This window comes from Arvicanthis niloticus, chromosome 15 (assembly GCF_011762505.2).
Source record: "Arvicanthis niloticus isolate mArvNil1 chromosome 15, mArvNil1.pat.X, whole genome shotgun sequence".
In the NCBI taxonomy this organism is placed as follows: Eukaryota; Metazoa; Chordata; class Mammalia; order Rodentia; family Muridae; genus Arvicanthis; species Arvicanthis niloticus.
This window is the reverse complement of record NC_047672.1, coordinates 34,772,223-34,797,920: the sequence shown is the minus strand read 5'-3', so window position 1 is coordinate 34,797,920 and position 25,698 is coordinate 34,772,223. Positions and strand designations below refer to the sequence as shown.

The window sequence follows — 25,698 nt, the reverse complement described above, 5'->3', positions numbered from 1 at the left end:
TACCCATTCTTTGCTACTTATTGAAAGCATTTTCATTTACTTAAGGAGAGTCTGAGAATGTAATCAATCATATTTAGCAACAAGCTGTTAAATTAAAATATACTATTAAATTGCTCCCTTAAAGACAGAATTAATATTCTAACTTTCAAACATTAACTAAGCTATATATGACCCATATAGACACTCAAAAAAATCCTCAATATTTCAATACAAATAAATAAATATATTCACACATTTAAATTCATAGATTAGGAAAAAACAAATGAAAACACTGATATAAAGTAGTATCAAAGAAAGCGAATATAACAATGTCAAATGTTTCATATTTATCAATAAATTACCTATAACTATATATCAATTCCATTTTAATGCAAAAATACATAGAAGCAGTAAAAATACTTAACTTTAAAATGTATAATTGCATATATGAATAAAACTTACTGTCATCCATTTGGAGACTTGGTGGGCAGTAAAATTTTTTATGGGTAATTAAATTTGGTAATCCTCTAAAGAGACTACGGCATAATTTACATTCAAAAATAGTGTCCACATCTTTTAATAAAATATGTTTAAGTTGCTTGGTTCCTGGAAGGAAAAGAATATATAAAAATTAATTCTGACCTGCATTTTTAAAAAGGTATTAACTTGATAATCCAAAAACACATTTACTCCAAAAACACATTTACTCTGAAAACAAAACACATATAATGCTATTTTCTACCACAGAATATTCATTAACTAAGTGATAAATTCCAAGCAAATACTATGATTTGGCAATTTAGACAGCCAAACTCTGATGTCCTTCTCCTATTTCAGTAGTCAGTCAATTCACTGGATATTCCAAGGCAGTGGTTTTGACATCTGATTGAGCACTGAAAATAAATCCCTAGAGCCTTCCCTAGAGATTATCATTTCAAGTTCTGGAAACACAAGAAATGTTTCTCATCATTTCTTCACATTTCTACTGATTCTGGCAGTTCTTTTCTAAACATGCAAATGAAAAATAAGAGGATTTTGGTTTGAGTTTTTTTTTTTTAACACATTTCTTAATTCATTAAAGATCTGGTTTTTACCACATGATTATCTATGACTATCCATTTAAAATTAGGTTTACATTACTTCAGCCTCTGGTCCAACATGGAGTTATGCATTTGGTGATAAAGCAGAGAACCTTTTCCCCTACTGAGAGGGAATTCTGAATTTTGCTCAGGCTCCTTGATAACACCATCAATTTATATATCTCAAGCTTTTATCCATAAGAAATCTTGCCCCAATTCTAATATATATATCAATATAATTACTGTGGTCTAATTACATTATAAACCCTCAAAGCAGCCAAGACCAAGCCTACCATTTATAACCACAAATTCAGTTCTAATAATAGAGAAATGTTACTGATCTAGGGAAATCTAAACACTGTGGTGAAAGATCAAAAGACACAGAAGAAAAAATGGCAAAAAAAATTATCAAAACTTTAAAACATCCACAAGGAATAAAGCACAAACAAGACTTTATTTTTACTTCTTACAGGTCTTTGCTATAGTAACTTACTAATTAATATAAATCCCTTAATTTTGTTACTTTCATTGAGAAGGTAGCCTGAATAATACCCTTAAGATCATTTAAGTACTGAATATTCTGTCATTTAACAAGCATTTTTGCCTGTCTATGAAGCTCTGGTACTGCTGAAGAATATAAACTATCTTAACATAGTGTAATTAAAATTGTAGGGTCTACCACACCCAGACATTAGATGTATCTCCAGGAAGCCTGCAGATAAGGGAACGAAAGGATTGTGGGAGTCAGAAGGGTCAAAGACACCAAAATACAACTCACAGAATCAACTAAGTAGTGCTCATAGGAGCTCACAGAGTCTGAAATGTCAATCACAACCTGTATGGGTCTGTGCTAGGTCTTCTGTACACATGCTATGGTTGTTTAACTTGGAGTATTTGTGGTACTCCTAACAGTGGGAGTGAGGGTGTCTGAATCTTTTGCCTGCTCTTGGGACACTTTTCCTCCTACTTGATAAGGGTTTGTGCCTAGTCTTATTACATCTTGTTATGCTATGTTCTGTTGGTATCACTTGAAAGCCTACTCTTTTCTAAAGGGAAACAGGAGCAGTGGATCTGGAAGAAAGAAGCGGTGGGGGGTGGTGGGGAGACTGGGAGGAGTGGAAAGAGGAGCCTAGAGTTAGGATATACCATAAGAGAGAAGCAATAAAAAGAAAAACGTAGGGTCTATAAAAGTTCAATGTTTCTAACCCAATCTTTAGCAACTTATATTTATATTTAACTTTTAAGAGTATATTTTATCATTATGTTAAAAATAGGCCAGACCTCAAAATTCTATTGTAAAAAGATAATACAACTTGATAAGTGTAGCCAGACTTTTCTATTTTTGTGTGTTCTTCTTTTTCCTACTCTTTATCCCACCATTCCACCACTGATCTCAACCCCCTTTGACTAGATCACTAGAAAGTAAAGAAAGGAGGAGAGGGGAAGAGAGGAGAGGGGAGGGGAGTAGAAAGGAGAGGCTTAGGGGAGGAGAGAGGAGGACAGGGGAGGAGAGGGGAGGGGAGGGGAGAGGAGAGGAGAGGGAGATCCTTGAATCTAATTTCTTCTTGTTTCTTCTTTTAGTACAACTAACAAACTACAACCAACCCCTGTAATGACCAGCCTCTCGGGAACCTAGCATTATATGCCCTCTGAAAAGTCCCCAGATTTCCAAACAACCACAGAAGCTATTAGCAGCTGGCAAAACCATGTCGCTGCTAGAACTCAAGGCAAATCATAGAAAGCTGCTTCAAAGCAGCCCCATATCCCCACACCTGGATTAAACCACATTCTTTTAATATTTCTGTGTTTTTTAAAGAAATCAAATTCTCAGAATTCTCGCTACAGAAAAGATTTGTTAATCTGATTTTATCTAGTTATATTTTTTTCTTTTTCTGATTTTGTTGTTACTTTGTTGTTGTTTTGTTTTGTTTTTCGAGACACAAGTTTCTTTGTGTAGCCCTGGCTGTCCTGGAACTAGCTCTGTAGACTAGGATAGCCTCAAAATCAGAGCTCTGCCTGCCTCTGCTGGGATTAAAGGCGTGTGCCACTACTACCTGGCTGGTTATATTATCTTAACAAGCTATCTAACATCTGCGGGGTTTTTTAAAGCTTCTATCTTGTATCATAGAACCAAACAACAAAACTAGTCATTTCCCATCACTAAGGAGTTCATGATAGTCAACTAATATATTTGGTTCCTATCTAGCCCCAAAGTCATTACCATACTATGTGAGGTAAACCAAGGATTGAAATGAAATACTTCAGCTAAGCCTCTATAACAGATAAACATTTGGTTTCATAAAATGTAGCTGAATATAGGGAGGGGGGAAAAAGGGAAAATTTTATATACTGGTTCTAAAGTAAAAGAACTACTATACCCAAAATAGAAATTGAATCTTGCCTTTAAAAAATAGTGAGCAGAGCCTAGTGTGGTGAATATACCTACAGGATATAGCAAAGAGACAGAGGCAAGAGATCATAAGTGAGGACAGCCTGGGCTATACCTTTTGGCTCTGCAGTTAAAATCACTTACTGCACTTGCAGAAGACCTGGATTCAGTTCCCACCACCCATATAAAGGCTCACAACCACTCATAAATCCAGTTCCAGGGGATCCACCAACCTCTCTGGCCTCAGCAGGTACCAGGCATGCATACAGTGCACAAACATGAATGCAAAGCAAAAGACTTTCACACATAAAATAAAAATAAATAAATCTTTTTTAAAAAATAGTTGACACTGAAGGAAAAATGATTGAAAAAAATAAATCAATTTAACTAAAAAAACTCAGCTAAAGGGGTTAGAAAGATGGCTATATGAGTAAGAGGATGTTCTGCTCTTGCAGAGGATGCAAGTTTGGTTTTCTGAACCCTCATCTGGAAGCTCATAACTACCTTCAACTCCAGGTCCAGAAGGATCTAGCATCTCTGGCCTCTGCAGGTATCTACAGAGTACATGTTTACTGTACTCACATTAGACACACACACAAACATATAAACATAATTAAAAATAATTTTAAAATTAACTTAAATTTAACTTTAAGTTTAAATAAGCAAATAGCAGCATATTTAAAGCATTGCCAATCTCATGTAAACATGAGGTTATAATTAATAAACAGTAAGGTATAAAAGTAAAAGATTTATCTCCTTAAATTAGGTCACTTTGTCCACTAGGATCTCTTGATTTAAAAAAAAAAAGAAAAACATTAATTTTTTAATTATTCCTAGTTAGTTCTATTTAGTAGTGAGCATGTTACTTATTCCCAATAGGCACAAAAAAAAGTTATCTTCTCTATCCTATCAGTTATAAACACTTACTTCAAAATACAAACACGCACGCACGCACGCACGCACCTGCCAATTACTTAGGCACACCAAATTCTTTTAGGTCAGAAATACAGCCGATGTCTTCTTGCTCCTCTGCCCTTTATGTGCCATCACCCTGTGACTGCACTATAGCACCCCCTTTCCTGTTCTGACTCATAATACCTTCAGACCCCAGGTCACAAGTCATTTCCACAGGAAGCCTTCCCTGAGAAGAATCTGTCACCTGCACTCCCAGCGCCCTTCTCATCCCAGCTGCAGACTATCTTGCATTTAGTCAGGGTTGTTTCCCCACTGTGTATGATATCTAAAAGAAGAGGTCCCTGTGGTGCTCACTGCTGTGTTCCTATCTTCAGGACAATGCCCGGATGACTTTATTAACAACTCTCTATATATGGTTTTCTAATGCTATAGACTTACAAATGAGAAAACTAAGATGTGTCTTGTTGCACAAACAGATATTAAAAGGTTTCAGCCACCATTTAAGATGCTATATTTTTTCCATCATAACAGAATGGATTTATTCAAAAAATCAGCTACCACTTTTCTGATTGCTTTGTCACAAACAGTCACAGCCTGTCACACTAACACTCCTCCTCACCTGAGACACAGGCATGGAAATCTAGATAGCAGCATGAAGTTCATCACACTTGCAATCCTGAGGAAGAGTCGTGCTGAGTTTATCCAAATTATTTCTTTTTAAAAAATAATTACTCTCTTCTGTTTAGCTTCTTAAATTACCTTAGAACTCACTGCTTAACAGATCATCAAGCAAGATCTTAACAACAAAAAAGGTAAGCGTTTTTGGCAGTAGAAAACTGATACATAAGATAGTAACTTATAAGTGGAATAAATTACTTTTAGACTGTGCGTACTTAATGAATCTTTCACTTTCCCCTAACAAACACTCAATGTAGCACCTATTAAATGCCACATGCAATACTATTCAACCCACTGGAAACGTGTAAGTAAAGTATATGGTTCTGCAATACTGAAAACTTCAAACTTGTATAACTACCTGCTCTCAAGAACATAATCCTACAAGACATGTTTGGAAGATGAATGCTAAAAATAATAAATTAACCCAAAAAGTATCTAGTCCCATTTTAAATTTCCTATAATTGCTATGTAACAATCAAAAACAAACAAACAAACAAATCCATCACAGGCTGAAGAGAAAGTTCCACCACTGAAAGCACTTACTGCTCTTCCAAATGACCACAGTTAGGTTCCCAGCACCCGTATCAGCTGGCTCACAACTGCCTATAACCACAGCTCCAGGGGACCTAATGCCTTCTTCTGGTCTCTTTGGACACTGCATTCATGTACACAAGTACATAACTGTGTATAGAAACAAAAGGGAAGGAAGGAAGGAAGGAAGGAAGGAAGGAAGGAAGGAAGGAAGGAAGGAAGGAAGGAAGGAAGGAAGGAATCCAATCACAGAACAGAGCACTCTCTGTTATACATATCTCTCTCACAGGCCTTACTTCCATGCTAAACTTAAGTAGAATTAAAAATACAGCATCAAAATTCAGTCATGGCTTAAACTAACTTCAATTAAAATTACTTCAATCAGAACTAAGTAAGTTTGAGATGATAAAATCTAGGAAGTCAATCACAGCAAGAACCATTACACAAAATACTTATTTTTCACCAGCATACCATAATTAATAATTTATTCTTTCCTGGGGAGAGGAGGATGAAGTTCCTTGCATATAGTAGTACAGTATATTCTATATGTAAAGAACCTTTTCTTTATAATTTTATATATTATTTCTTTATATAATTTATTATAATAAGTTAACATGTCAATTTCACACTAAAGACTAATTTTGAATTCTGGGCACCTTCCCTCATTTTCCTGTTTCTAACTTTAGAACATTCTACAACTTCTTTGCCTCTGTAAGATAACTAAGAGACACAGATTAATCTCAACTAAATCAATATAACTACCTAAAAGATACTGTGTTTTTTTCTTCAAAATTCTGTTTTGAAGGAAGTCAGAGAGAAAGGAAGATCAACTGAGCATGTTACAAGAAAGAAGGGAGGTCCAAAGACATCACAGCACAGGTCTAATCCTAGAAGTATTTGCTTGGGCAGGACAAGACTCCAGGACAGCAAATGGCATGGTGGAGGTAGTACCTCCACCATTTGTAGCAAACAGAAAGTTTTAAGTCATCCAACCATCAGGCTACAGAAAATCTATAGCCACATCTAACTCTACAGTAATTCAACAACCAAATTTATCCACAAAGTAAAGGTGCAGAAGAATGTCAGTCTGCAACCATTTCTACTGCATGGATAAAAGAGCCCCATAAAAAGGACACAGCTACACAGCAGTAGTCACATGTGTAAAAGGAATAGTGGGAAGCTTACTTTTCGCTCTATAAACTGTATCCACAATATCACAATATCATTTCCTCCTCCCACCAAAAAATTTTACTTAAACTGTTTTACACATCAAGCAGTTAGAAATAGCAGAGGTAAGAAAGAAATTTTAATTTAAAGCCAAGAAAATAGTGCAAAGCTGACACAAACACTGAAATCTAAGACAACGAGAATGGGTTAAAACTGTCGAGCAGTCAGTGTAGCAAACATGAGCTGGTGAAATGAGTCAACTCCTTCCCCAGACACAGAGGCCTTTATGAGTACCCAGCTCAGACAGCCCAGTGTAGGAGGAAGAAAGTTAGATCTCAAAGATGACAGAGTAGTTGAAGACAACTATCTGAGCTTGAAGATGAAAGCAGATCCTGCAGCAAGCACTACTATCCAACCTGACTTTGCCTCTGTCTCTTGCTAAGCAGACGCATGGACTTCACGGTGGTACTGCCAAGTATCTATCAGACACACAGCGCTACCAGGATAGGTTTTTCAATGCAAAGTGTGTGACCTAGTTCCAGTGGAAAGAGGCTGGAAATAGATGAGTCACTGAGGGTGTGATATAGAAGACTGGGTCAGGGAGGACCTGAGTCCTGGGTTAGAATGGACATTAAACCCCTAAGTCATGTGACCCATTCTCCTAAGGTTTACCTTAGCCTGAATACCTTTGTACTACAAAGAGCTACTTCAGTAGACTTTAGATTTGCTAGATATGTGAGAGATTATGGTCTTGAGGAAATTACAGTTTCTGATTTATAGGACACAATAATGACATGATTCACTTTTAATCCAAAGTTAATTTCTCTGTACAACTTTGTACATTTCTATATCACATTAATTTAAATTATAGCATTTCCAGAATATAATATATACATATATATACACCTCTAGGCTAATGTGCTGGGGAGAATTTTTAAAAGAACACTTTTGGCTAGTTTTATATCAACTTGACACAAGTTAGTGATTTGAGAAAAAGAGAACTTCAACTGAGAAACTGCCCCCACTAGATTGGTCTATAGGCATCTCTATGGGTATTGTTTTGATTGATTGATGTAAAAGGGGCCAGCCTATTGTGGATGGGCCACCTCTGGGCAAGTGGTCCTAGATGCTATAAGAAAGAAGGCTGAGTAAGTCATGAGGAGCAATCCAGTAAGCAGCACCCCTCCCCGTCTTTTGCATCAGCTCCTGCCTCCAGGTTCCTGCCCTGACTTCCTTCAATGGTGGACTATAATATGAAGATATAAGATGAAATAAACTCTTTCCTGACCAACATACTCTTGATTATAGTGTTTTATCACAACAATAAAATCCCCAACTAAAACAAACACATTTCAAAAGATAACCAGCTGAGGAATGGGCTGTGTCAGATTACCTATCCCACTGCCTCATTCGCTATCTATCTTACATAGTAAGAACTGCCAAACCCAGAGAACCAATGACTATAGTGCATAAAAGAATTCATCTTTATTTTCCTTCTGTAGTGGTTTGAATGAAAATGGCCCCCATGGGCTCATACACTTAGTCACCATGGAGTGGCACTATTTGAAAGGATTAGAGAGATTAGGAGGTATAGCCTTGTTGAAGGAGGTTTGGCCTTGTTGGAGAAAATTCATAACTGGATGTAGGGCTCTGAAGTTTCAAAAGTACAACCCAGGCCCAGTTGTCTCTGTGTCTTTCTTTATCTCTTTGTCTGACCATCCATCAATCCCTTCCCAACCCCTCTCTCTTTCTGCCTATGGACCAGGATGTAGCTCTCAACTACTGCTCCAGTGTTATGCATACCACAGTGCTCCCTGCCATGATATTAGACTAAACTTCTGAAACTGCAAGCAACCCCAATAAAATCTTTCTTTTTAAGAGTTGTTGTAGTGTCTCTTTACAGGCAAGAGAACACCTCCCAAAATTTAAAGAACACACAAACTTTGAATACATAACATTCTGAAAAGCACTTTAGAAGATAAATCACTTATGATGTAATCAATTCTAACTTAACAGAATAATACTGTAATAAACTAAGGCACTATAACATAACCTTAACTCTAAATTATGAATTCTTTAAAAAAAAGTTTCTCATTTTCATTCCAAAGAATGAAAAAAAAAATAAGTGTTTTTAAAGTTGCTAAAACAAACAGAAATAAACTATTATTCTCTTACATAAGAAGTATAAATTGCTCCTAACAAGTGAAAGTTATATATTCATCATAGGAGACTTTAACTTACAGATTATTCTGTTAATCAAGGTTCAGTATCAGAAGTAAAAACAAATAATGGAAGTTGGGTAGACACCTAGCATAAAGATAGACATATGACAGGCACTGAAACACTTATGGTAGTAAAGACAACAGACATAAAAGGCAAGTCTAAGTCTACAAAATGGTTTTTGGAGGTCAAAGAACAAAATTAATCTGAGGATACCCTTTTTCTTTGAATTATAAAGCAAATGTCTATTTCTCCCTCTACAATTTTTTCTTTAAAAACAATTTATGTATTTTCTATGTGTGACTGATGTATGTGCATAGATACATGCATATATACATACATACATGTCGAATGCATGCAATCACCGAGGACATGAGAAAAGGGTGTTGGATCCCCTGGAACTGGAGTTATAGGCAACTGTAAGCTGCTATGTGGATACAGAGAACTAAACTTGGGTCTTCTGAAAGAGTAACAGGCATTCTTAACCACTGAACCAACTCTCAAGTACCACCTCTGTAAAATTTTAAAACAAATGCTTCAAAAAAACTTCATCCATAGTTTTATAGAACCATGCTTTCCTTTAGACCTCAGAAATTTTTCATTAAGAAGTAGCTTTAAAATAATAACAAGATCCTACTATCCATTAAGCAGGTACCCATCCATTGTATTTATTTGCCTACTGATGTCTGACTAAACAGAACATAAATCTATTAAAAATGGATAAAGGAGTTGAAAGAGCTACAGCAATCTATGATCTCACTGTTAACACAGGAGCCCTAACTTCTCACTGCTTATATGTAATGAGTGATACTATTTCAAAGCACTGAACTCTAACTGTACAAATATAATAAATATATAGCCAATTCCTATAATAATCTCCAAGAAATAGAAGCTTGGATTTGGACAGGTGGCTCAGAGGTTAAGAACACTGGCTGCTCTTCCATGGGACCCAGGTTCAATTCTGAAACACAGACACGGAAGACCATAACTATTTGTAACTGCACCCCAAGGTATCCAATGCCCTCATCCAGCTTCTCTGGGCATCAGACATGCATGTGGTGCACAGACAAACAGGCAGTCAAAACATTCAGACATGTAAAATAAAATAAAAATAAATTTTAAAAAAGAAACAAAAGCTTAATAAATATAACTGAAGATATCAGGATTATACATGTCTTTTTTCTACTCTGTACTCTACTGAAGATATTGAAAACTCCAGAGTTTGGCAGGAGGTAAGCCTCCAAAACAGAAATGATAAGAAAATTAACACAGAATGATATCACACATATTTTAATATAATTTACACCAAAGTTTATAAAGAACTAGAATAATTGAATCTTAAGAAGTAACAGCATTTTATCTTAAAATATACCAGATTTCTCTAAACTACAGAAAAAAAATTAAATTAATATTTAGTAGATAGTATTGAAAAAATTTTCTAGGCAAAGTCAATGTTTATTCATTTGTCTTAAAAATATGACAACTCAAAGTATTCTACAAAGAAAAGCAATATACAGGACTTCTACAAAGTTTTTAATTACTGTGATATCTAAAAAATATAACTAAAATTTTCATACCTGATCGAAAGCACTCAATTATTTGCTGAATACCAGATTTGGATGTCTGTACTGGTTGCTGTAACAAAGGAGGATCTCCAGGCTCCAGGATATAAACTACATGGAAGACAAACACACAACCCAACCCACACACAAAAAACAGGGTTATTTACATCACTTACTATTGAATCAAACAGTAGTTTGCTACAATTATGTTAATAGTGAGAATACCTCCATATATAATCATGTATGTAAAATTCACCATCTTTATAAGATAAATGAAGCAATGGAGGGAAGATCTCAATCATTCCCGATATTAAAGACTCAATCAAGGCTAGTTAGTAGGTCTAACAGCAAATACTTACTGCTTTGGCATCATTCATCATCTACTGCTTGCCTCTTTAGTTTCCCTTAGGTAAGAACTACATTTAAAAAAAACAAACAAACAACAACAACAACAACAAAAAACTCTTAGCTATACCCAGTTAACCCTTCCAAAAGCCTTAAAAATAATCTGATCAAGCACCCTAGCTTATCATGAGAATAAAACTCAAACCCAACTTCTGAAGAAAGAAAACAGACAAGTATACAAGTCATACAAGACTTTCATTGAAGTACTCTGTAGTACTATATTCAACTGAGAAAATTTTCAAATTTCAAAGTCTCTTTATAGGGACCAAACAGGGTATAGACCATGACCTATTTATATTAATACACATTATGCAGATATAGAAATACATAAATTTAATTGAAATGGCTATGTGTATAGATGATAAGAGAAAATTATCTTGTCAGAATTCCAAAAGAATTGAAAGATTCTGTCAGAGTAGGTTACCAATTTTTAAAAATAAAAATTTTCACTTTCATATCCAGTAGTCATTTTCACCTCCTGCCCTTTGCAAAATTCTCAGATGAATGGAAAAGTAATTAGATCATGTGACACAAAGTAGCTAAAAAGGACAACTGTGTTTCTATGAGCTCTCTCTCAAATAGCAAGTTGTAGTAAAGAAAAACTAACCATTTAAGCATTAAAAATAATAATAATTTAAAAAAAGAACATAATGTCCTACCTAATAAATGGCATCATATGCCAGGGTCGGTTTTCTCAGTGTGGGGTCTGGGGAGCAAGTTTCCTTCAATTGGATGTGCTCCTACTGCTCTGCACCTTAGACCTGGATAGCAATTTCATTTTGCACAGAATAGCTGAGGCACTTGTGCTGTGCATACAGATGCAGCCATCCTACCAAGTCTCCTTCCTACCAAGTGCTCAGGGCACACGCATAGGAGGAACTCCATCAAACAAAGGCTTAAGAAACGCTCTAGGTACATAAGCGGAACACACAGACAACTAAGTCTGAGAACTGACAAAAACTGCAGTAATAAAGAATGTAAGACTCCAGATGCAAACTCCCTGCATGTCAATTGTGTGGCTGTTCACTGTTCACTAAGACAGTTAAATGCTTAGATCTCATCCTCTTCTCTTATCATGGAGCTAACAAAGTTTCCAAAAAAACCAAAAACTTTTGTAATTATTAAATAAGATATGATAAAAGCTATTCAAAACACAGCCTGGGATATACCAAGTGCTCAGTAAACATCCTGGCAGTACTAGTATTATCATGAACAAACAATTGCTCTCCTGACACAAAAAACAATCGTTTTTAGAAAATGTAAGTCAAATTCAACCTGTAAGAGAAACAACAGCAGTGGTTTATTAGCAGTCTGTTTGTGGTCAGTCAGAAAGAGCTCTTTTCAGTAGCTACACATGATAGCAATTGATAACTATAAAATATAATTAGCTTCAAAGACTGGAAAAATCTACTAACTGTAAAGAAGTAAAGACTGGCTTTATAGGGGCAAGAAGTAGAGGATCAGAGATAAAAAGAAGAAAGAAAAATACAAACAGTAACAGAGAGCTATGGGGAGAAACAGACTTTGTCTAAGAGTTCCTCCTTCAGGTATATACTCCAAAAACCTTTCTGTAATATAGCAACTTCAACTTCCACATGAGAATACCCAACCTCAGCGCTAGAGCGGTTTCTCACCTACCATCCTCAGAACCTTCCACTAGAGCACAGTCACTGGGACAGCTTTACATGGACACCTTTACTTAATTAACATATTTAAGTAGCTCCCATTATTAAAATACACTTTTTCATTTGAAATGTACTTGTGTATACACACACACACACTTACACGTACGTATACACATATCTCTAATTTTCTAAACTGTTCACAGCCTGCCATCTGTTCCAAGATCAAATGATCAGATCCATCCAGGTTACAAATGTTTTAAACAATTATCTCCCCAACTAAAAACACCCAAACCCTCGGAACAGTTTACTCTCTGACAAGAGCAGTTGGAGTTGGAGTTCCAAGAGTCAAACAGAAGTTGGAGAGCAGAAAAGGGAATAGTTGGGGAAAGGGAGAAGATAATGGAAAACAGATTTTCCATGGAATGATAAATGATGGATCTGCATGATGGTTACATCAGATCCTTGTTTTTTGAACTTCTGAAAACTTCTATTTAAAAAAAGTTGTTAAAACAAGAATATGCATATAATGATAAGACTTCTAATAACACTTCTCATTATAAATTGACCATCAAGACATAATGGTCTGTTTAGGAATATTCTCATCCCAAGCCTCACCCTCTGTCCATAATCCAAATGATGGCGCATCCTCATGCACCCATCTGAGGACAGCTCAATGACTATCATACCATACTTCTTCAAGACCAGGAAATGCCTTCTCACTCAGCACATCCCTTCCCTGCAATGATGACAACAAACTAACAAACTAGAAGTCATCAAGTGTCTAGCTTTCCACTGAAATAAACATTCCAAAGCATTTAGTTCTAATGAAGCATTTATTAATAAGCAGTAACTTTTAATTTTTAATTGCTGATATTTAAAGATTTCTTGTCAATGAGGAATAAAAAACTCAATCCACATTTCAAAATTAAAATCCAGAAGGCATCTTTAAAGGCATTAAAAGTCTCTTAAATACTTAATTACCAACATGTAACATAAATCATGTTTAGAAATTACATTATTTGTTTGAATCTATCTCTTCCCACTAAAAAATTATATGAAGAAAACAGCATCTTTTTCACCATTTACATCCCTATGGCCTTGGACAATACCTGGCACCTAAGAGATGCTCAGTAGTGATTTGTTAAAATAAATGAATAAGCAAACTAGTAAAGACCATTCAACTCCAAACTATGTGAGAACCATACAAAGGTGCACGATGAAGGCTGCTGAAGTTGGGCGGGTCAGGAGATGAATGAGAATGAGACCCCATCCTAGAGGCACCTGTTTTATTAGGTTAAAATTGATCCAACCAAACCCAACAGACATAAGGCTGGAGTCAAATGGTTATGGTCATTGCAAATGAGTTTTTTCCCCTTTAAAAAAAGTAATTTCAAATACAGTTATAATAAAAAAAAATCTAAATACATGACTGTAATTAAAATACTTCAATTAAAAGCAAGCCGAAGTGGGGGGGGGGGGGAGTTACCAACCCTGGTAACTTTAAACTAAAAAGTGATAAACACTTTTGTCTTTGAACTAGAATCGAAAAAACCTTTATTTGTAGGTGACAATATGTTTTCAGTAACTCCCTTTTATGATAAGGCCAAAGTTCTATGAACCCTCAATAGTTTACAAGTACAATGTCTATCAAATTAAAATTCACTAATAAATTCATGAGACTCAAAAAAGTTTTAATATTATAAATTTAACCGAACCTGTTCAACATAATAAAATATCTTAAATATTTTAAGTGTTCTAAGCAACCTGTGATACAATAAATTCTATCCAAAACATTTAAGATGCTTTTTTTAAATTCAAAAGCCCAATTTTCCCTACAGGTTCAGTCAACCTTCTTGACGACCCAAATTAAACTTCTGGCTTTGTTTGTTTGTTTGTTTGTTTGTGGGAGTGGTAAACATTATCCTACGGTGTAAAACACTTCATGGGAAACTTACTTTAATGACAAACAATTTTCATAGAGATGAATGGTAGTATTCCACCACCTATCTTATCTTTGCCTTTTTCTTCCGTTTTAAACATTCAGAGCATGGAGTACACCACTAACAAAGCTGCCTTGAAAAAGAAGGGAAAGGAGCTGACCGATCTTGTGGAAATGATTGACGGTGACACTTGTGGCACTTTCTCTAGGGGATCAAGCAAGGGTGATCTCTAGTTTGTACAGGCTTTTTTGGCATTACGCGAGTAGTTTTACACTGGGGAAACCGAGTTACTTAGGAAAGACTTCTTGGAGACAACCGAAGGCAGAGAAGCTCTGGTGGAAGAGAGCAAAGACACTGGGAAAAAGAAAAAAAAAAAAGAAAACAAACGGATTTACCTGGTTCGCAGCATCCGTGATGATGGTGGTCGGTTTGACAGTATTTGTCCCTCAAAGGCATTTTTAATGCGTGCGACCTATTTTCCTTTCACTGTGAGAAGCTCTTCATTGCGGCTTGGCTGTGGACAGAAGCACAAACCCATCACTATCCCCGAACTTCTGGGGAAGACTGTGGCTGCAGTCTCCACAGACCATCCCACCATGCGCTCTCCGCTCTCTCAACCCCCGGCCCGCAACCTTCCGCTAGGAAGAGAAACCGACTCTCGGCCGGCCTCTAGCCCCACGTCCCCGCACAGGTTCACCGCCCTACCCGGAAACGCAGCGTCCGGCGCGCAGCGCAGCGCGGCGCACGGCGAAGGCCTGGCGGGCTGCGCAGGCGGCTGCGGCCTCGCCGTGCTGGGGCGGCGGGCGGGCGCGCGGAGAGCCGGGCGCGGGACACGGGGTACGACGGGGGCCCCTGCGCGGCCGACGAGCCGCTCGCGCCCTCCCGCCACGCACGTGCGCCGGGGGGTCTCCCTGGAGCAGGTCGGGTCCGCGCCGCCAAGTGCGCCCAACTTCCTCAACTCCCGGAGCGGCCGAGCGGCCGCGGCACCAGCCGGGCGCACGACGCGGCGGAGGGCCCCACCTGGCGCAGCCCCGGCGCACCGCGTGAAGCCGAGCGGGCTGCGGCCCGGCGCGCTCCCAAAGAGTCCCCGGCGGCGCCGACGCGGAAGCGCCACAGCTCACCACGTCCTCGGGCCGCGGCGGCGGCGGTGGCGGCGGCTGTGGCGGCGGCGGCGGTGGCTCACCGCAGCCCTCCGCGCTCCGGGCCGGCGAGCTGGCCGGCGCGCGGGCGCAGGCAGTTGACAGGAGGAACCGCCGGGCGCGGCAGCCGAAGGAGCTGGAACCGGAGCGGGCAGGACTGAGGCGCCCCTCGCCAGGGCAACGGCCGCGCCGAGCCCGGCTCCCCTCAGCGCCGCTCCACCTGCAACGGTCCCCCGGGCTTTGGAGAGGGGCGGGGAGCTGCGCGGGTCCCCCACCTGGGGCCTTTCGGGTAGCAGATGCTTCGGGAAACTTTATGGAAGTCAGTCCCGTTCTCTCTTGGCCGCCCCTTTCCCTGAACAGCCCGAGCGACCGCCGTGGAGAGGGTAGGAAGGGGGAAGCAGTGAAGTCTCCGGCTGCGACAGGGAGCGACTGACTGACCCCGGACGGAGATGGGGCGAGGGCAGGAAGTGACAAGCTCACGGAGTGGGTGGGGGGAGTGTGGCCGGCACGCCCGGCAGCGCGGCGCGCATGCGCTGGGCGGGCAGCCCCGGTGGGGAGGCGACGCGCGGGGCCGGCCTGGGGGGGGGGGGCGGTGAGGGAGACTGCGGGGCTGGCGGCGCTGAGGGCGGCGGGGTAGCTGGCGGGCCCTCGCTGGCGCGCGCCGGTGCGTCCTCCCGCCGGCGGCTGCGGAGCGCCTGGCGGAGGCTGCGTGCGCCCGGAGGTGTGAGAACCGCGGGCGCGCCCGCGCCGGTCGCTCGGGCACCAAACTGTTGCTCGCGCTGCTCCGCTGGAGCGGGCGGACCCGAACCGGGGAGGGTTGGGGAGGCGAAGGAGAAAAGTAGGGAGTGTGAGCCCCGCCGTGGACTGGATCGGGGGGAGGAACGCTGTCAGGTGCTGGCTCGTCAGCTGTTGTCAGAGTGCACCTCCTGGAACTTGGGAAATGAGAGTCTTCATCGGACTCTGGGGAGAGAAGCGATTGGCAGGCAATTGGAACGTTCTGATGGTGCAAACCTGGAAGTGAAGTTGGGTCACATGGCTAGCAAGCACTTTCCCTCTTTGGCACCAGCATCCTGCTTGGAAAATCCCCGAAGATCGAAGATGGCCATCTCCTGTCAAATCTGCAAAGCTTGAGCTGCTTCTCATATCCAGTAGCTGTTGCCTCCACCTTCTTCCCAATTCTGAGAAGGAATCCTTGCCCTTGGTAACTTCGCTCAAATAGGTGTCAGCTATTGGTCAGGGTGTTTTCAGAACGCCCATTCGACCTGTTTATCTTCTCAAGATTAATGAAAACCACAATTATCTAACTTAAGCTCCCAGTTTTGAAGCTTCTGAAAAAGTAAAGTTTAGGAAGATAGGCACTATTTGGTATTTTGTTTTTTGAGAAGGTCTCGATATGTAGCTCAGGCTTGCCTGGAACTAGCTGAATAGCCCAGGATGACCTTGAAATCGGGATTCTCCTGCCTCCATGCACTTTTCTTCTCAAAGCTGGGGTTACAGGCTGGCACTACACTCAGCTCTGTGTGAGGAGAAAATCACCAAATTCAATTGTCAAAACTCCAAAGAAAGTTTGTAAGCAAATGGAGTTGTTACTGTAGGACTGTTAGATGAATACTTGGATAGGCCTGGTACAGTTGGACCAGAATAGAATAAATGAACTACAGCAGCATATGATATTATATTATGATCTTGTTTTCTGTTCCATTGTCAAGAATCACTACCCACATGAAGCAAACGCAGATTATAGGTCAATATACTATAAGTTGCTACTTCTTTGTGGTGGTATTATGCAGCCAATAGAAATCATATTTGGTGGTTGGAAAGATGGCATTGTCAGTTAAGTCTGATCAAGAAGACCTGAGTTTGGTGGCCAACTGATGCAATTCCAGTGCTAGGGAGACCAAGACAGAAGAATCCCTGAGGCTTGCCTGCTAGCTGGCACAACCAAACAGATGAGGTCCAGGCTCAGTGAGAGACCCTGTCTCAAAAAGTAAATTGGAGAGCAATTGAAGAAGACATACAACATGGACCTTTAACCTATCCACACACACACAAAATTATCTTGTATACTGTTAGCTATGTGGAACATGCTTAAACCAAAAGGAGATATTTTTGAAATGTGAGAGATGCTGTACTTCAAATTATAGATGCTTTTGTCTGAATAGAGGATATGTAATTTTAATAAAAAGTTAACAGTCTATAATTTATCTTTAAGTGTTCTGTAAATAAAATAAAGTTCTACTCTTTAAAAAGACTATTTTATCTGAAATGGTATAAAATAATGCCACACAAAAATATGATACAAAAATACAAACTACTCAAAACTTCAGTGAAAAAACTGAAAGGAGAGAAAACTATCACTGTTGGTGATAGCTGTGAGGTAAACTTTTAAGTAAAACATTTTTGTCTCAACAGATATTTTCCTTAATTTGACACAATGAGTGTATTACATTTATAAAAATAAATACTAAAATTTTATAACTCAGGAAATTATTTGTGAGAATTTAAATGTTCTCTTGCCAGGTGTTTTAAAACTTGTTTTATGGAGGGCAAGAATTTAAGTGTTTTCTTGCCAGGTGTTTTAAAACTTGTTTTATGGAGGGTGAGAATTTAAATGTTTTCTTGCCAGGCGTTAGTTTTAGAACTTGTTGTATGGAGAGTGAAGATATGGCCCGGTAGTTAGGAGCACTGACTGCTCCTGCAGAAGACCTGGGTTTGGTCCTCAGCATACATAAGGTGACTCGCAGCTGCAACTCCAATTCATGAGAATCCAACCCCCTTCTTCTGATTCCCAGTAGCACCAGGCACAAGTGGTGCACTTACAAACATGAGAGCAAATCACTCCTATGCATATAGATGTTTTTAAGTAAGTAAAATTGCTTTGTAAGTGCAGTGTTAACAAATAACGGATCATTACCAGAAGGTCCTCAGAATTGCTGACATTAAATTGTAAATAATCTGAAAAGCACAAACAAAATTGAGATATGAGTAGAACAGATACTAAACACTGAGTCTTAAGAGTTTTAAAGATGAAAATAAACCATGGAAATTACCTAGTAAACCTTACTTTATACCAGAGAAAATGGAGACCCAGTAATATCAAATGACGACCTAAAGCTTCGTACTGTGATGACAGTATCAATACCTAAGGTGTCTTTAGTCCTTAAAATGTGTTTTAACTTCAATCCCATCAGCTACACAATGCTGTTTCTCTATTCATTCTGTATGTAGTGAAACTGAAGTAAAAAACTAAATTTGCAGCTGACGGACAGTTGAGCCAACATCTGAAATATTTTAACTAAGAAATTCATGAATTTTGCCATTAAGACTGTATTGACACTTCTGTGTTGGCCCTCACCATATCCTAGATGTTTGGAACAATGACATGGGTTGTGAAAGATGAACCAGTGAATACTGCCAGCTGTGAATGGTACGTTGTGTCAAGATACTCTATATACAGTGAGCATGGTGATGTTGGGAGTAGTTCAAGGCCATTCTTGTCTCCATAGCAATTTGATGCCAGCCTGAACTACATGAGACACTGTCTCAGCAAAACAAAACTAGCGTGTCTGAACATGAAGTCAAAATGGAGTTGCTAAATCACAAGAACTGAAATTTCATGGTGCTCCAGAACTTAAAGAAAGTTTGGATGTCTACAGTTATCACCCTATCTTTATAAATGATGTTCCCAAACCATTCCAGGCAACCTAGGCAAGGGTTAATTTAATGTTTGTTGAGGTTTGAATGTGAAATACACCCCCACAGATCCATATGTTGAACTCTTTTTCCCAAGCTGTGACACCATTTTGGAAAGTGTGGAAATTTTGGCACTCAAGGCCTGTCTGGAAGATGACTGGGGACAGGACACTGAAGGTTATATCTGGTCTCAGGTCCCTTCCTTTTTGTTCTTCCTGGCTGCCGTGAGATGAACAGTTCTGCCATATGATTTTGCTACAGTGTTGTTCTGATTCCCTTTGGGTCCCCGAGCCACTAAAGCCAAGATGTGTGAACTGGGAACATGAGCCACAGGCTTTCTACTGTTTTGAGTTATATCAGATATTTGGTCACAGCAATGAATGATCTGGCTAATAAATTGTTAAAGCCTTACCTTCTCTGAGATAAAATCTCACTGGCTCAAACTGGTCTTCTTTCTTAAAAGTCTGAAAGTACATCCTATTGAATAGCCCAAATTCTATTTTATGATTTAGTTACTCTTTTTTCTTGTCAGTGTTAGAGACTAGCATACATTCACACACACATAATTATTGCATACCAAGCCACCACTGGAGCATCAAGCCATTGGAGATGCTCTCAGTTTGCAGATCAGTCATTTGGGTTAGTCTTGTCTGAGTCACCAAGTTGCTGTTCATCTGGAAACTTGACTGAATGCATCATGTACCTGGCAGCTAGTGCTGTCTGATGACTGGAATCCCCTCAGTGCAGCCTTTCATCCTTAAGGTGAGTAGCTTGGACTTCCTCATGAGTATGAGCATGCCAAGCCAGTCGAGTGAGAGCAGTAGGACCTCCAAGTTACATCATATCCACCACGTGCCTTTAGTCAAAACAGGTCAAAAGTCCAGCATACTATATTAATTGCTAATTCCCACAAGCAATGTATAAGTGTCCCAGTTTCCCACATCCTCAACTGCGCTTGCTGTTGTTTGTTTAATGATGCTCATTCTGATTGGTGAGATGAAGCCTCAGTAGTCTTCATTTGTATTACCATGGTGACTGTGGATGTTCTTCATGTATGGATTGGCCATCTCATCTCTGTTTTTAGAAGTATATTCATTCTGTTTTTCCGTTCATTAACTGGATTGTTTGGTTTTGGGCTTTGCGGGGGGGGGGGTGTTGTTTTATATTCTAAACAGTAGTCCCTCATCAGATATATAGCTGTAAAGGATTCTTTCTTCAGTACCACAGCTATCTCCACTCTGTTCATTGTTTCCTTTGTCGTACAGAGCTGTTTGTTTTGTTTTTTCATGCAATCCAATTGGAATTATTTCCTCAGTTTTTGGATTCCTTCTCAGAAAGATTTTTGTCTATGCCTGCATTTTGAAGTGTTTTCCTCAGGCAGTTTGATAGCTTCAGATCTTTCATCTAAAGATCTTTCTTACATTTGAGTTTATTTTTGTACATAGTGAGAAATAAGGATTTAGTTTCATTCTTCTACACGTGGCTATCCAGTTTTCCCAGAACCATGTATTAAAATAACTATGGAAGTTCCACAAAATTAAATAACTATCATGTGATCCACCTACACCATTCCTGGAAATATATACAAAGAGATAAGCCAGCATACTACAGAGATACCTGCTCATCGTGTTTCTCACGATACTATTCATGATAGCTAAGTTATGAAATCAGCCTAGATGTCCATCAACAGATAGGTGAAGAAAATATGGTGCATATATACAATGGAAATATTATTTACCTTTAAAGAATGAAATGACAGTTGAAGGCTAGAGTGGAACTGGAGATCATTCCATGAAATAAGCCAGGTTTATACAAATAGCACGTGTTTTCTCAGGTGTATGATATATATATATATATATATATATATATATATATATATATATATAGAGAGAGAGAGAGAGAGAGAGAGAGAGAGGTATGTGTTAGATAGATACATAGATAGACAGACAGGGAATAAGTCCAAAGAAGAGGGAACTGGGGAAATGAGAGGCTAACATATATGTAACAAAAGCAGGGAAAGAGGAGGGGGAAGGCAATAGGGACGAGCAAGGATAGAGTTGAATATATATTTATGAAAATGCCATAATGAAACACATTGCTTTCACATGACCGTTTACAGAAGAAAGAATGCACAATTCTCCACTATCACAGCACTGCCATCCTTCTCTGCCACCTGAGAACCACCCCCAGGCAGTCGTCCCCACCCCTGCACCTGAGAGTTGTACATCCTTCCCAGCTTCTCCAAATAGGAACCCTCAACCTCTGCTGCAGTTCCATCCCCTGCAGACCTCACCCAAGTAACAGTATTTACTCCTGCATGGACTCCAGGCACTGACCTAAAAGATCACATATAAAAAACACTGAGCTTCTACAGACCTCTAAGGATCTGCAGCAAGAATCTTCTAACTCTACAGAAAGTTTGCTCGTGTGCTCACAAACTGCACCTAGCTCTAGCTGAGTTGGGACCACTTCTCATACCCTATGTGCACATCAACATTGAGTGGTCCCAAGACTGAATCTTAAGAACCATTCAGGTGATCCATAGTCTGACACTTCATAACAGGAAAAAGATCCACTCAACAAAGGTAGGACAGATGAACCAGTGACATAATTCCAGAAGCCTAACTCTCATCACAAAAACATATGAATAACTAAGACAATGTATCCTCTTAAAAAATAGTACTCCCATAGTAATGACCCAAAGGAAGGCAAATTAGATGATTCATTAGTCAATGGTTTCAAAGTAGCAAATTATAAATATATTCAGGAAACTCAGAGGATATGGGAAGTGCTGGAGTGAACACAGAATGATGCAAAAATAAACTTTAATAGAATTTTTTGATGGAAAAACTGAAAACTTGAAAAACTCAGTAAGTCAAAAAGCTCAGTGGAGAAATTCACCAACAACAGAATGATCCAAGTGGTCAATAGAATATCAGGACTTGAAAAGGTAAAGGAATAAGATTGCTCATTCAAAGAAAATAAATTGAAAAAAATGGAGTATGCAGAAACTCTGGGACACTATAAAGAGAAGAATTCATGAAGAAGAAACCCAAATTAGATCAAAGGCACAAAATATTTTCAACAAAATCATAGAAAAGTTCTCAAACCTCTAAAGAAAGGGATACAATGTCAAGATTTAAAATATATACAGGACACCAAATAGAAACTTCACACATATATAGTAGCCAAAACATTAAGTGTACAGAACAAAGGGGGATATTGAAAGCTGCAAGTCCTAAAGACCAAGTCACATGTAAAGGAGCATCATCAATATAATAGTTGATTTTTCAATGTATATCTAATAGAATTTTAAAGCAGGAAAGGCTTTAACTGATGTTCTACATACTGTGAAAGACCACAGATGCCATACAAACTACTATACTCAGCAAAATTATCAGTCATAATGGAGAAATAAAACTTCCATGATTAAGACATGTTAAAGGAATTTATGCCCACTAAGCCAGCTCTACAAAGGATACTGAAAAGGATAGTTTGGTCTGAAGAGGTGGATAAATAGACCCAAAAGGGTATTGGGGGAAAAAAACAGTCCTAGAACCATTAATCAAAAGAGGTCTAAGAAAATAACAAAAAAACAACAGAATGACAAGAATTAACACATTGTTCAGTAATAACTTTTAATACTAATGGTTGTTGGGCCTTGGACGAGGTAACTCCATTTAACCTGTTACTTTCAGTCACGTAGGACAGGTAGAGGGCGTGATTAACAAGTCTCTACCTCCAGAGGTTTAAATATTAATGAATTATCAAAAGGCCAGGGGCGTAGCTAATTAAGTTATTCCCTCCCCTTTCTCCCTTCCCTATAAGACTGGTCTCCCCTGGCCTTTGGGGGGGGGGGGGGGAAGCGCACAACACCTGCATCCATTCACCATGCCATGAACAATAAAAGCTTTGGAAAACCGGACTCCACGTGTCCATGGTCTCTCCGCCTGATTCCCAGCTTTTGGAACCCTGGAACCTTGCCGATGCAGCCGCCGGCCAGCCCACCGACAGCTGCATGAATGTGGGATCCTCCGCTGGCAGCGCGGGAAGCTCTGGTGCCGGACCACCCTGAGACTCTGTCGCCGGACTTCCTCCCTTCCCCCCGCCCGCGAGATTTCTGCCCCACAAATGGTCTCAATTATTGAGACCCAATTATGAGTTCCACAGGGAGGACTAACAGATTGAATTGGAATATAGAACTCATCTTTTTGTTTCCAAGAAATACATCTCACCATCATGACAGACTAGAAACCACCTTAGGGTAAATGATGGAAGAAAAGAATATTCCAAACAAATGGGATTAAAAGTAAGCAGGTCTAGCTATTCTCAGATCTGACAAGATAGACTTCAAACTAAGAAATAAGGAGGGTCATTTTATACTAATTAAAGAAAAAAACAGGATATTAAAGTTAAAAACATACATGGACCAAAGACAAGTACCAAATTTTGTTTAAAAAATTCTATTAGATCTAAAATCATAGATTATGTCAAAGCCAGTGATAGTGGGTGATTTCAATAACTCATCCTCACTAATAAGTCACACGGGGGAAATATTGACATTAAATGACATCATAAATGAGATGGATCTGACAGTAACAGGATATTCCACCCAAATGCTAAAAATATATCCTCATCGGCCAAAGTACTTTCTCAAAACTTGACAAAGTGTTAGGATACAAAACACATCTCGGCAGATATAGGAAAGTTTAGAACAACTTGCATTCTATCTGATCACAAAAGAATAAATCAAGATAACAACAGCAATGAAAAGACCCAAACTCATGGGGATTAAACAATGTTCTACTGAATGGAAATTGGATCAAGTAAAAAATAAGAACTTTTCACTGAAAAAAACAAATCATACAATATATTTCATCACAGTTTCCTCTCTACCAATTCCTCCCGAACCATCCCCACCCACGACCCAACCACACTCCTCTCCCTCCTCAGAAAAAAAAAAACAGATCCAAAAGAAAAAAAAAAACACAAACACTTGAACACTCAGACACACAAACACACACACAAACAAAACACGTAAGAAAACATAAATTGGACTCTATAATATACAAGCAATATACCATTAAAACAAGAAATGCCCAAACAAAGCAGTATTAGACTGAAAAAAGTCCACAAAAATATCATTGAATTCATTTTTTTATGAATATCTCCTGGGGCTTGGACTTAACCAGTGTGGTTAATATACCCAGCAAGAGTCCATTTGAGACAACTAATGTTTTCTTTGTAAGCAGATGTCAATTGAAGATAGCTTCTTGGTTATGGATGGCAGCCCATGTCCACTCCCCACTCTCAGAGATGGACGTCATGTAGCTTGAACCTGTGCAGTTGATATGTGCATCATTCCTGTTGTATATGGAAGACACGGTTCCCTTGGAGTTACCCATTTTCTCTGGCTCTTCTGATCGTTCTGCCTTCTCTTCTGCATAGCTTCCCTGATCCCTGAGGGGAAGGACTTGATGAAGACATCTTATTTAGGACTAAGTGTTCCAAAGTCCCTTACTCTCTGTACATCATCCAGCTGTGGGTCTTTATGTCTGATTTCATCTATGCAAGAGGATGCTTTTCTAAGGATGGCTGAGTTAGGCACTGATGTATGGGAATAGCAGAATGTCATTTTTTGCTATGTTCCTTTAGCAGAGCAATTGTATTTTTCCCCCCTAGGCAGTGTTTTCACACAAGCGGTGTCAGGCATGGGGTTCCTTCTCACAGAGTGTGCCTTAAATTCAGAGTGGTTGGTTACCTCCAGACATTTGTGTCACTATCGCTCCAGCGTGTCTTGTAGGCAAGTCACCACTGTAGATCATAGGATTTGTACCTTGGTTGACAGTTACCTTTCTCCTCTTGTAGTGTGCAAAGTAAATTCCAGCATGGTGAACACAAGTCAGTAGGGTGAAACCTCTAGTTAGACACCAGCTCAGTTTCTCTGTTATCAATGAGATATGTGTTATTAGAAGGAAAGAAATTTCTAGACTTGAATGAAAATGAAAGCACAACATACCAAAATCTGTGAGATACAATACAGTCCTAAGAAGAAACTCTGTAGGGCTAACTGCCTATATCTTAAATTAATACTGATGCATGTGTAAAGACCTTGTTAAAAATAAAAACAAGTAGCAAAAAGATGTAGATGGGAAGAAATCAAAGTAGGGCTGAAATTATTGAAAATTTTCAAAAATGCAAGGAATCAGTGGAATAAATTGTATCTTTGATTTAAAAAAAAAAGGTTAACTAAGCTTTAGCCAAATTAAAAAATATATCCACATTAATAAAAATTAATTAAGATTACAAAACCATTTCTCAAACTCCTGAGCTATGAAATTTTCACATAAAAGGGACACATTACAACAGACACTGA

General features: G+C 39.1%; 1 protein-coding gene across 6 annotated transcripts in view; it reads right to left on the bottom strand.

The window, feature by feature from the left end:
• Positions 1-16,051, bottom strand: part of Znf800 (zinc finger protein 800) — a 46,390-nt gene extending 30,339 nt beyond the window's left edge. For 2 of the 6 annotated variants that reach the window (XM_076913629.1, XM_034519608.2), the window contains exons 1-4: positions 15,905-16,051; positions 14,886-15,004; positions 10,536-10,631; positions 442-585 (exon numbers count right to left, since the gene is read on the bottom strand). In XM_076913629.1, coding sequence (XP_076769744.1) covers positions 442-585; positions 10,536-10,631; positions 14,886-14,946 — 301 coding nt within the window. In that variant the 5' untranslated portion in view covers positions 14,947-15,004; positions 15,905-16,051. The other 4 variants (XM_076913632.1, XM_076913630.1, XM_076913631.1 and 1 more) reach the window with 4 other exon arrangements.
• Between the last annotated feature and the right edge of the window lie 9,647 nt (positions 16,052-25,698).